General features: G+C 44.5%; 1 protein-coding gene across 2 annotated transcripts in view; it reads left to right on the top strand.

The window, feature by feature from the left end:
- The first annotated feature begins 658 nt into the window (after positions 1–658).
- Positions 659–12,486, top strand: part of FNIP1 (folliculin interacting protein 1) — a 75,416-nt gene continuing 63,588 nt past the window's right edge. For both annotated transcript variants that reach the window (XM_075275008.1, XM_075275006.1), the window contains exon 1: positions 659–806. In XM_075275008.1, coding sequence (XP_075131109.1) covers positions 718–806 — 89 coding nt within the window. In that variant the 5' untranslated portion in view covers positions 659–717. The remainder of the gene's footprint in view (positions 807–12,486) is intronic.

The following is a 12,486-nucleotide window of genomic DNA, read 5'->3' as shown; positions in this document are numbered from 1 at the left end:
TTCAGTGATTAGGCGGAAATACGGAGGGCAGACAGTCGCAAGTGTGAACGCCGCCTTAGAGAATATTAGTATTTGTCATGACCTCTGACCTCGCCACATTTGCTTCTCTTTCGGTATGGGGAGACCTGTAGTTATTATGTTACATTTTGGCTACTTTGCAGATGGATTATTCATGGCGTTTTCTCTAATACTAGCCAATGCCTATTGAGGTGACAGACGTTCCCATATCGCCTGTGTTCTCCAGCACACCCGGGTCATCCTTCAGCTCTCCGCTGAGGTAAATCCCCGCCTTCGGGCAGCCTCTCCTCACTAGTGGCAGTGACGACGAGTCGGGTGCCGGGGCAGTGAGTGGGCATGTCGTCACCCACGCACGAGGAAACTCCTCACACACACACACCGCAGGCCCGCTGTTGTCCGCGTCACGTGACCCCGCGCCGTGCTCTCCCTCACACACACACAACAGCAACAACTATCTGTCGTCCAATCAGGCGGGCCTGACGAAGCGACCAATCAGAGCGGCTCTTACGCTGCGCGCCTGTCCAGGAAGTGGCTGGCAAGCCCTAGGAGTGGTGTATCGTCGTCACGGCCATGGCCCCGCCCACTGCGCCCCTCCCATGTGACAGCAGCAGCGGGTGTCAGAGCAGTCATATGACTAGTCCAGTGATGGAGTGCTGGAGCTAGGTGTGCGCTGCCAGGCTCTCCGTGCCCAGCTGCACCATGCCACCCACTCTATTCCAAAAGCTTTTCAATAAGAGGAGCGGGCAGCTGTCCCCCAGCCGGGACCCGAGGGAGGACTATGCCTTCAGGTAGGTCTGCTCTGTCTTCTTCCCTCTATCAGGAGTCAGGTGACTGCTCTATGGCTTGTAGAACTACAAGTCCCAGCATGCTGTGCCAGTGTACTGAGACCTGTCCTGTTATGGTATCCTGCAAGTAGCAAACTCCAGTATAGTGAGCCGGTGCCAGCGCAGCCTTGTGCCCTTCTGCAGATGGCATCAGTCCTTGCACCTGTTACTTCTCAATTCTGCACGCTCGTTTTACGGCAAGGGTTTCCGATTTCTAGTCGTTATAGTTGCCCATGGCTAGTGTGCAATTAAGCAGTGTGACCAGTCTGTGCCGATTGGGGCAGAAGGATGGGGCAGGTGATGATACGTCCCATCAACGTCCTCGGTGTGGATACAGTCATTAGTCAGAGATGACGTTTGTCAGGGGTCACATATTGGTGGCGGACACGTCCCATCTGATTTCATTGGACGCAGTGTAATTTCTAGTTTTGTCTGTGGGGGCGCTATGTGGGTACAGAACACGTGGATGGTCAGATATTCTTTTGGTGTATCTTGGCTCTGTGCAGGGATTCCCCTTTAAGTGTCGCCATCTTGGCTGCCTATTGACGTGCCGCTCTGTGATGTTCAACTGGAAGGTGTAGGAGTAGATCCGTCCTGATGCTGGATCTCCTGGCAGGTAATCTGGTGGGATCCCCATCCCTTAGTACCCGATTATTTCATCAAGTCTTGTTTCATCCGGGATAAATGCAAAGTGTGATTGGAGCCTTATACGTTTACAGTTTTTTATCACGTACCGTTGGCTCTCATTTGTGCAAGGTTGTCCCATATAAGCACCTACTTATATAGGACAACCCATGTTTGGCGGCATAAACGGCGACAGATGTCATGATTATAGTGGTATGTTACTAGGTAATATCATATCCAAGGATGGTGAGCCAGGGGTCCTTGTATACGTGGATATAGTTGGGTGCGCTAGTATTAGGTTCACGCGAACCTATGATCGTGTAAAGCAACTGCCAACTGGCGGGTCAGTAACACCCCGCTATAATAAGGGTGTAGGGTATGCTGCAATATAACACACAACCTCCTAGATCCACAACATATGTTTAGTGAGTCCATATGGAGGGGAACCAATTTGTCCAATTTATGACGGCCCCTTCATTCTCCTATGTAGTGCCTGGTAGGTAACAATCCCACAGGCGAGTTATTTACCTGGGCCCCCGATGGCAGCACTACCCTAGGATGTGTCATTGGGTTCTCGCAGTATGCCATGCTTATTATTAGCTAGGATGACCTCAGCATCACATGAATTCCATACTCCTACGTCGTGTCATGTACATAGGTATCTGTAGTGATTCAGACGTGGCTGTCAGATGCTTTCCATGTACAAGGGATGTGTTAACCTTCAAGCTTCTGCCCGCTGTAGGATTCTTATGCTGGAATGTATCTTACGGTATTTCACGGTTTCAGGATTTCTTGTAGTAAAGGCTAAAAACTGAAGATTATCAGTGGTATATTCCAAATCTATTGTTCGTTCAGCGTTGGTCTACACGGGATATGTTCCGATATATTGGGGATTTTCTATCACGAAAAACATGACGTGGTTTTGTTGCAGCTTTTGTAATGGATTTGCCACGGATTTCAATGCAATACATGAAATTTGCAGCATGTTTTGACATATCTACCTATATATACCTAGCCTATGTAGATTTGTATAATATATGGCACCCCATTTATTAGTATGTAACTGATCCCAGTGCTGTATAGGACAAGGTATTGGGTTTGCACACCTATCTTCCATATACTGAACCCCGATATAATCTCATCCACTTCATTGCTACTGTACAGGCTGCAGATATTTATGGGCCGGTGTGAAGAAAAGGATTTTTTTGCTGGATGTGCAAAAGTTTGTAAACTAGGGCAAAGAGCAACGAGCTTAGATATCTGCGGCCAGGACTGATATATATATGTATATATATATATATATATATATATATCAGTGTGTGTGTGTGTGTGTGTATATATATATACATATATACACACACACACCATGTATATATTTTAATGGGTTTCTAATCTCTATGAAAGTTCTATGGACCTGGCTCCGAAGCCCTTAAAGAGGGCAAAAAAAAAAAAAAAAAATTAGAAAATAGGCTTGGGAAGGTGAAAAAAAAATAAAAAAAAATTATACTCCCCTGTCCCTGGTGCTCTGGTGTCCCAGCATGGTCCGGTCTTGCTGCTCTGGTGTTTTCTAATAGTGAAGTTGGTCACGGCTGTGACGTCCTGGATCCCTTCCACTGAAGCCACTGATTGGCCTCAATGGTCACGTGACCACTGAGGCCAATCAACGGCCGCAGGAAGGGATCCTGGGACGTCACAGATGCGGCAGGGACTTCCAACAATAGAACGGTAGGACTAGACCACCTTGGGGGAATGGTGAGTGTGATTATTTTTTATTTCACTGCCCCCGGCTTATTTAAAAATTATTATTAATTTTTTGCCTGGACAACCCCTTTAAGTAAAATAATTAGAGCACAAACACATAAAAAAAAAAAAAAAATATATATATATATATATATATATATATATATATATATATATATATATATATATGTATGTATGTATGTATGTATATACACACTATGTGATCAAAAGTATCCAGACACCCCCGAAAACATCCGTTTTTCATATTAGGTGCATTGTGCTGCCCCCTACTGCCAGGTGCTCCATATCAGTGACCTCAGTAGACATTAGACATCGTGAGAGAGCAGAATGGGGCGCTCCGCAGAACTCACGGACTTTGAACGTGGTCAGGTGATTGGGTGCCACACATCACGCAGGTCAATGCCAAACGACACCTCGCTTGGTGTAAGGAGCGTAAACATTGGATGATTGAACAGTGGAAAAATGTTGTGTGGAGCGACGAATCCCAGTACACAATGTGGCGATCCAATGGCAGGGTGTGGGTATGGCGAATGCCCGGTGAACGTCATCTGCCAGCGTGTGTAGTGCCAACAGTAAAATTTGGAGGTGGTGGTGTTATGGTGTGGTGGTGTTTTTCATGGAGGGGGCTTGCACCCCTTGTTGTTTTGCGTGGCACTATCACAGCACAGGCCTACATTCATGTTTTGAACACCTTCTTGCTTCCCACTGTTGAAGAGCAATTCGGGGATGGCGATTGCATCTTATAACACGATGGAGCACCTGTTCATACTGCACGGCCTGTGGCGGAGTGGTTACACCACAATAACATCTCTGTAATGGACTGGCCTGCACACAGTCCTGACTTGAATCCTATAGAACACCTTTGGGATGTTTTGGAACGCCGACTTGGTGCCAGGCCTCACCGACCTACATCGATACCTCTCCTCAGTGCAGCACTCCGTGAAGAATGGGCTGCCATTCCCCAAGAAACCTTCCAGCACCTGATTGAACGTCTGCCTGCGAGAGTGGAAGCCGTCATCAAGGCTAAGGGTGGGCCAACACCATATTGTATCCAGCATTACCGATGGAGGGCGCCACCAACTTGTAAGTCATTTTCAGCCAGGTGTCTGGATACTTTACATCACATAGTGTGTGTGTATATATATATATATATATATATATATATATATATACAGACTATTAGTTACTGATGATTGTATAAAGATATTGGGGTACAGCGCTGTGTGATGGCGGCGGCGACTAATGTTACTCCTATAATGACAGCTTGTGAGTTCTTGTCCGTGATAATTGTAAGATCTTGATGAAATAAGATCCCTTCACATACTGTTCCCATTGCTGAAGGGGGATCAGGTTCCCAGCTATGCACACTGTAGTGAATAAATTGTTTTATTGTATAGTGCCAGAATGCCTGTCATGTGCTTAGTCTATGTCTATTGCTTTATTATTAGTGCGACCGCTTATCTAATCTGTCAGTAATAATTATAATCAGAGGGGCTTCTATTAAGTTCCAAACAATGTAACTCTTCAATAAGATGGTGTTAAGGAGCGAGGAAGAGACATGAGGGGGTACTGCATGCTACTGGGGGGGTTTATCCTGATGTGATAGAATCTGCCTTTAGGCCCCATTTACATCTGCGTTCGTGTTTTCGTGTATTTCGAACGGAAATCTATTCGCATTAAAAAGTGGTAGGGGGCGTTCACACTACCATTGGATTCCGTCAGCAGTGTCCATGGCTATTGTCTGTACAAGATTTTACCAACTGGTCCGTCTGAAATTTCTATTCATTTCAATGGGATTTTATCTTGTGTCCGTCTACACTCCTCTCCGTTTTTTTCGAATGGACAAAAAAAATCCTACATGCAGGACTTATCAGCAAGTGTCTGTTATTTTTTTAACATTGAAGTCTATGGGCAACGGACTTCTAACGGACCAAAGGTGACCGCTAGAGATGAGCGAACAGTAAAATGTTCGATATTCATTTCGAGTAGCCCCTCAATATTCGACTACTCAAATCGAATATCGAACCCTATTATAGTCTATGGGGGGAAAATGCTCGTTTCAGGGGTAGGCAACATTCGATCAAATTACACTTACCAAGTCCACGAGTGAGGGTCGGGCTGGATCCTCCAAGAAGTCTTCTCCATGCAGCGTCTCTGCGGCATTTTCCGACTCTGAATTCACTCTGCCAGGCATCGGGCCTGGGCAGAGCCGACTGCGCATGCCCGCGCTACAAGAAAATGGCCGCTTGCAGTCAAAGCGGCCATTTTCTTGTAGCGCGGGCATGCGTAGTCGGCTCTGCCCAGGCCCGATGCCTGGCAGAGTGAATTCAGAGCCGGAAGACGCCGCTGGGACGCTGCACGGAGAAGACTTCTAAAGGTAGGAGAAGAACCAGTGATGATTGGCCGACTGTATAGCATTCGGCCAATCAATGCTGGTTCTGCATCAAACTTTCCCATTCGAATAGCGAGTGGTACTCGATTGAGTACGAGTATTTCGAATACCTACTCGATCGACTACTACTCGCTCATCTCTAGTGACCGCCCGTGTGCAAACCCATGTAAGTGAATGGATTTGAAAACTGACCGCCGGGTTTCCGTCCCCTGTCCAGTTTCGCGGGGCAGAAGACAGAAACCCGACGGTTTGCACAAACTGGACGACGACCGCAGGTGTGATTTATGCTTTAATCTGCGGATCTGCCTGTTCAGTCTGAGTATGAGTACACGCTGGGGGACAGATTTTTGGCAAAACATGAACTATATTTGCATGAGAGTCAGTACAAGACCTGGTACGAAATGCTAACAAAAAAAAAAACAATATGGCGCCCGGAATATTGTATGTAAATTAGTTCTTGTTCTCGGGGTGGGTGGTGACCTGTTAATACCCAACCGCGTACCTAAAATAATCATAATGGAGATAAAATATTCATTCAATGATCTATCATTTTTGATATGGGTGATGATCGCCCTGCACTGCGAGGTTTATCTCTTTTCGGTAGTGTGGTATGCGTGCTGTTTTATTCATTGTGCAAGTGAATCTTCCATAGTGACAGTATGTTGCCCTTAGGTTTCTATGGGGGAATTTACCGTTACTCAGAATAACTTTGGTTGACGTCTTGACACTGACTATTTGTAAGAGATGAGTGATTTATGGAAGCTATAAAGAAGAATAAGCTCGCGTCGCCCACCTCTTGTTCTCTGCCCACATTTCACTTGACGTGTGTCTCAGATTGTAGAAGTCGCGGGGAAGCGCACACCACATCAGCAGTTTACAAACATTGACCTCTTTCTGCCGCCCTTAGTTTCTGGAAGACTAGTAAGCAGTGGCACTACTCGGTTCAGAATGGAGTGTGAAACATGCAATCTCTTGTTTGTGTGTGTGTATAATTTCTATATATAAATTATATACTTCATGTTACAGAGAATGCTGCAACCACACGTTATTGAATGTAAGCTTCTCATTGTCCAGGGGCATCTTATAGTTTATTTCGTGGTCATGTGGTGTCCACTATGTGACCAATGGCCCTACAGTCTTTTTTTCGGCTTTTAATATGTTCCACAAATGTGAGCAGAGCCTTACTTAGGATAACCTGCATTTCTCGAACATTAAGAATTATGTTAATGGACTAAGCTGTGGTCCTTGTTAGTTAGATCCTGAAATCCTGTACAGCGTCTAATTCTATAACTACAGGATGGGAATTTTCTGTGCTGTTATGACATAATATCTTATCTTCCATACTATGGGTTGCCAGACAGAAATATGCCTTGGTTATGTAGTGGAGAGGGTCACATTATCCCCTTGAAGTACAGCTGAACTACCAGCAATTGTTGAAGAAACATAACCTATTAACATTAAAGGGGTTATGCCACCAAATATTTTGCCTGTATCTATAGGATAGAGGATAAATAGCTGATAGGCGGAGGTTTGGCTGAGGAGACTCCACCGATCCTGAAAATGTAGGTTGCTTTCTCCTGTTGTGAATTCGGCTTAACTGTACAGGACAGGACGCATCCTCGCTCCTGTTCACTTCTGTTGTGAATTCGGCTTATCTATACAGGACAGGACGCATCCTCGCTCCTCTTCACTTCTGTTGAGAATTCAGCTTATCTGTACAGGACCTGACGCATCCTCGCTCCTCTTCACTTCTGTTGTGAATTCGGCTTATCTATACAGGACAGGACACATCCTCGCTCCTATTCACTTCTGTTGTGAATTCGGGTTATCTGTACAGGACAGGACGCATCCTCGCTCTTATTCACTTCTGTTGTGAATTCGGCTTGACTGTACAGGACAGGACGCATCCTTGCTCCTCTTCACTTCAATGGGGACAGCGGCGACAGCTGAACTTACAGCACTTGTCTATCTCCAGCGCTTCCATTGAAGTTAATAAGACCGTGAATGTGTCCGCCCTACACGTACACTTACATTCAGGCTGAATTGACAACTGTAGAACACCCCCTGATCTCAGGATCGGTGGTGATCTTAACAGTCAGTCCCACACCAATCAGCTGTCCTACTTTTCATGGCGTAACCCCTTAAGACTATGCACACGTGAACGTTGGAGGATCCATTATGAGATTACGTCACAAATGGGAACATAGCACAGCATGGTAAGCTATTATGCCATTTAAAGGGACAGCTGCCCAACAAGACCATTATAGTCAGTGGGGTCCATCCGGTACTGTTGGTATCTACCATGTTACAAGTCATTTTTTGACTTGCTCCCGGTTTTTCTGTTCCAAGGACGGAATACAAAAAAATAAAGCCAGATGCAGATGGGAGCCCTATCTATAGATATAGGTATGTGCTTTTCTTCTAAATCAGTGGTTAACCCTTTAGCGGTATTGTCGTTTCGAGGTTCTAAAGTCGTGGCTCCGTTTACTTGTTTATTTTACTCTTTACTTACACTTCTAACGTTGGGACAGAAAGTGTTGCAGGGTTATTCTAAGGCACAAGCCTCGCAGTTTAGGTAAACATGAGGTCTTGGCATCTATTCAGGTCCGTGTAACTTCCTTACATTTGGAGTAACAATGAGGCTTTCTTCAGCATAACAAAACATAAACTGTGTAACCTGAAGAACATCCTAACCGGCCCAGAGTGGATTTTCTGAGGCATGTGTGTTATGCCAACCTGATGTCAGCCATGCCAGGTAAAAGCGGAGTTGTCTGTTCTCAGCCTGTGTAAAACAGAAGGATTTGTGTTTTTGCTAATGCAGATCGAAATATTGCATGTTATCAAAGCATTGTGTATAATTAATAATATTTTAGAGGTCCTAATAGATGTCGCGGTGCCAGTCTGAACGGAGCCTTAATCTGGCTGTGCGTGGCTGATGTAAAACGCCCACGGATCGAGCAGTTTAGTTGTTGATGTTGTCCAAGTGATCCCACCTTTGATCGATGTCCACCATTGCCTTAGGCTTGGGCTCTGTGTGTCTTATTATTTGTGGAAATATTGCTGACTTATGATGTTCACAAGGAATAAGATAGGATCCCTTTAAAGGATTATCTTATCATTGGATACCCTTTTTTTCTCTCTCCCTAACACGTAGGAATAACCTTAAGAAAGTCTATTCTTCTCCTATCTTTAGATGTCTTCTCCGCACCGCCGTTCAGTAGAAATCCCGGTTTTCTTCGGTATGCAAATGAGTTCTCTCGCAGCACTGGGGGTGTCCCCAATGCTGCGAGAGAACTCTCCAGCGACGCCTCTATCTTCTTCTGGAGCATCCTCTCCCTGCGTCGTCTTCTGTCCTGGATTTCAATCTTCTAGGCCTCGGGCAGAGCCGACTGCGCATGCGTGGGTCACAAGAAAATGACCACTTACACCAGCTTACTGTGTAGGCGGCCATTTTCTTGTGGCCTGGGAATGAGCAGTCGGCTCTGCCCGAGGCCTAGAAGATTGAAACACAGGATGGAAGAAGACACAGGGAGAGGGCATTCCAGAAGAAGATAGAGGCGTCGCTGGAGAGTTCTCTCGCAGCATTGGGGACGCCCCCAGTGCTGCGAGAGAACTCATTTGCATACCGAAGAAAACTCGGATTTCTACCGAACGTCGGCCCGGAGAAGACATCTAAAGGTAGGAGAAGAATAGACTTTCTTAAAGCTATTCCTACGTGTTAGTCAGAAATAAAGGGTATCCAATGATCGGATCCCTTTAATAATCCCACCATGGGGAAATTCAGACTTATTGTACAATTTATCACATATTAGAAGACATTGATGTTGGATGTCCAGTTGTCACTGTGGAGTCCGTCTCGTATACTGTACGCCAGGCTCTTACACCTAGGGCTGTATACACATTACCACGTGAAGGAATTTCCTCCTTCACTCATTTCAGAACTAGGGACTCCAGCGGTCTGAAGAGAAGCTGCGTGGTGAATCAGAGTAATATAACTACTATCAGTAAGGTAATTTACATGTCCTACAAGTATCTGTTAATAAATAATAAGCTCTGATGTACAAAAACTGATGGGAAATCCCTCGGTCTCTTCTTCTGCCACGTAGCTCTTTTTATTCATACCGGTATTTTTGTTTAGAATTTATTTTTATATTTATCTTGTGGTTCCATTCAAGGGTTACAGCATTCGGTGTTGTCACGCATACCATAAAACTACATACATACACACATAAATATATATATCAGATCAAGTGTAAGAGTGGATTCCCGCACAAAAGATTCTTTTTGCTGAAATTTCGTCCACGGTCCGATGTACCAGTCAAGAGCCCGTAGAATCCATGTGCTTTACATCAAAACAACCCCGTTCAGATGAATGGAACAGATTTTTCAGTTGCAAAAATTTTCTGCAACACATCTGCCGTGTGCGGATTTCCCCTAATGGAATCAGTAGTTTCAGAACAGAGCTGTTGGTCACATTGCATGTCCACCCAGATTGCGATGCTCGGCTACATTATGCAACGTTGTGAAGCTTAAAGGGATTCTACCACTAAAACACTTTTTTTTCTAGTTACCACGTCGGAATAGCCTTTAAAAAGGCTATTCGTCTCTTACCTGTGGAAGTGCTCTCCGCCGCGCCGTTCGTTCAAAATACCGGTTTGTACCGGTATGCTAATGAGTTCTCTCGCAGCGATGGGGGCGTCCCCATTGCAGCTCGAAAACCGACCGCAGCGCCGCCTCTCTGGTCTTCGGTGTCCTCCCCTTGCTTCTTCAGCGTACTGTCGGACGCCTGCGCAGTACGCTCTGTTCGGCGAAGATTGCTGAATGTACTGCGCATGCGCGAAATTGCGGTCCCAGCCATAGTGCGGGCACCGCACTTTCGCGCATGCGCAGTACATTCGGCAATCTTCGCCGAACAGAGAACATACTGCGCAGGCGTCCGACAGACGCTGAAGAGGCAAGGGGAGGATACAGAAGAACAGAGAGGCGGCGCTGCGGTCGGTTTTCGAGCTGCAATGGGGACGCCCCCATCGCTGCGAGAGAACTCATTAGCATACCGGTACAAACCGGTATTTTGAACGAACGGCGCGGCGGAGAGCACTTCTACAGGTAAGAGACGAATAGCCTTTTTAAAGGCTATTCCGACGTGGTAACTAGAAAAAAAAGTGTTTTAGTGGTAGAATCCCTTTAAGATCTGATGAAGACATCTCATCCACACCGTGCACAGAAATAGTGCAGCATAATGTGATCTGCCGCGTGGGCCTAAAACCTGCAGCATATCGATAGGAATTTTGCACCCTAAGATGGATTATTGGGTGTAGTTTGTGCGGATGTACATTTAGACATGTACAGCCTGTGTGACTATAATGTAAAGCAACCGGTCATTATTCCTGATATGTCTCTTTACTAAATTTCTTGTGTTACCCATGTAAAATTGACAGTCAACCATATCGGCCAACGATTGCCCAGGACCAGTACCAGGACATTGGAGTCAGAGTCATGGAGTTGGGGAAGAAAGTAACTGATGCCGCCTCTGGCTTCGCAATAGAATGATTACATATTTGTATTATATTATATAATTATTAATATTCTGTAATTAATTAGATGTATACTTTGTTAGTAAATAAATATCTAAAAAAAAAAATATATATATATATATATATATATATATATATATATATATATATATATATATATATTTAATAAAGTATACATCTAATTAATTACAGAATATTACAAATATGTAATCATTCTATTCCGAAGCCAGAGGTGGTATCAGAGACATATATACATAGCTGAGACCTGGTCTAGAACCTTCCCGGACACCTAATGTATCTGTGTGCCAAATTTGGTGAGGATCAGTCCATTTGTTTGGTCGCGCATAAAGAACAAACAGACAGAAACACATTTTTGAATGTATGTGAGATATATTTATAACTATATGAATCCAATGGGATTCAATCTCTGTCTTATTAATGTATTAGAGGAGCTGCCTTTGTCTCACAATAGATTTCAGCCATTTATGAAGGAGTCGGTCAAAGCAGGAGTTTGGGTTGAAGTTGGGCTACCTACCAACTTCACAGTCCTGGAAGGTACTTCAACCATCCATTCACCATAGCTGATGGTAGACTTTTTATGTCCAACAACCCAACAACAATTCTGATCACAGCTAAAGAAATAAATGGAGTGAAGGATTTGGGAGATACTAGATTGTTATCCTGAATCGGGGCTAGGTAGGTCACCACAACTTTTCCATTGGCACATATGTAGACTATTCAGTGTGTCCCTGGGGGACTAGTTGTTCCTTGAGGCGTCTTTGACCATGAAAGAGGACAGATGAAAAGATAGAACCAGTACATTGTGTACCTAATTTCACTGATAAACAAACACTCTGTATTCACATGGTCTTATAGTCAGGTGTTGACAGGACAGTGTGTCTGCTTAACTAGGAGCTCTTTCACTTCCTAAAATGACACCTACAGTACTAGTACATCTTTTATGAATGGCGAGTCAATGGTGTTATGTCTTTCTAATAGGATATCTTCTATATATAATAAACATTTAAATAGATAAATAAAAAAATAATAAAAATAAAGACAATTGGTTGGCATGGGCACCTGCCCTACTTTTTCCTTTGCATTAGTTTTTGTAGTATGTTACTATCTTAAAGGGGTTGTCCAGCATAGAGTAAGAATTAACCTCTAAACTAAACCCCCTCCTCCTGCCTAACTTCTAATTTACTTGAATTAAACAAAAGTCTAAGTACCCATGTGACCACCCCGGGGACACTTTCTGATAATCCAGTGACGTTTCGTTTCACCACCTCTGAAATGGAACGTCTCCATTACTCTCTCTCCCCCCCAATCCCCA

This window comes from Leptodactylus fuscus, chromosome 5, assembly GCF_031893055.1.
Source record: "Leptodactylus fuscus isolate aLepFus1 chromosome 5, aLepFus1.hap2, whole genome shotgun sequence".
NCBI classification, from domain to species: Eukaryota; Metazoa; Chordata; class Amphibia; order Anura; family Leptodactylidae; genus Leptodactylus; species Leptodactylus fuscus.
Note: the sequence above shows the minus strand (reverse complement) of the source record. Positions and strands in the feature narration are given on the sequence as shown.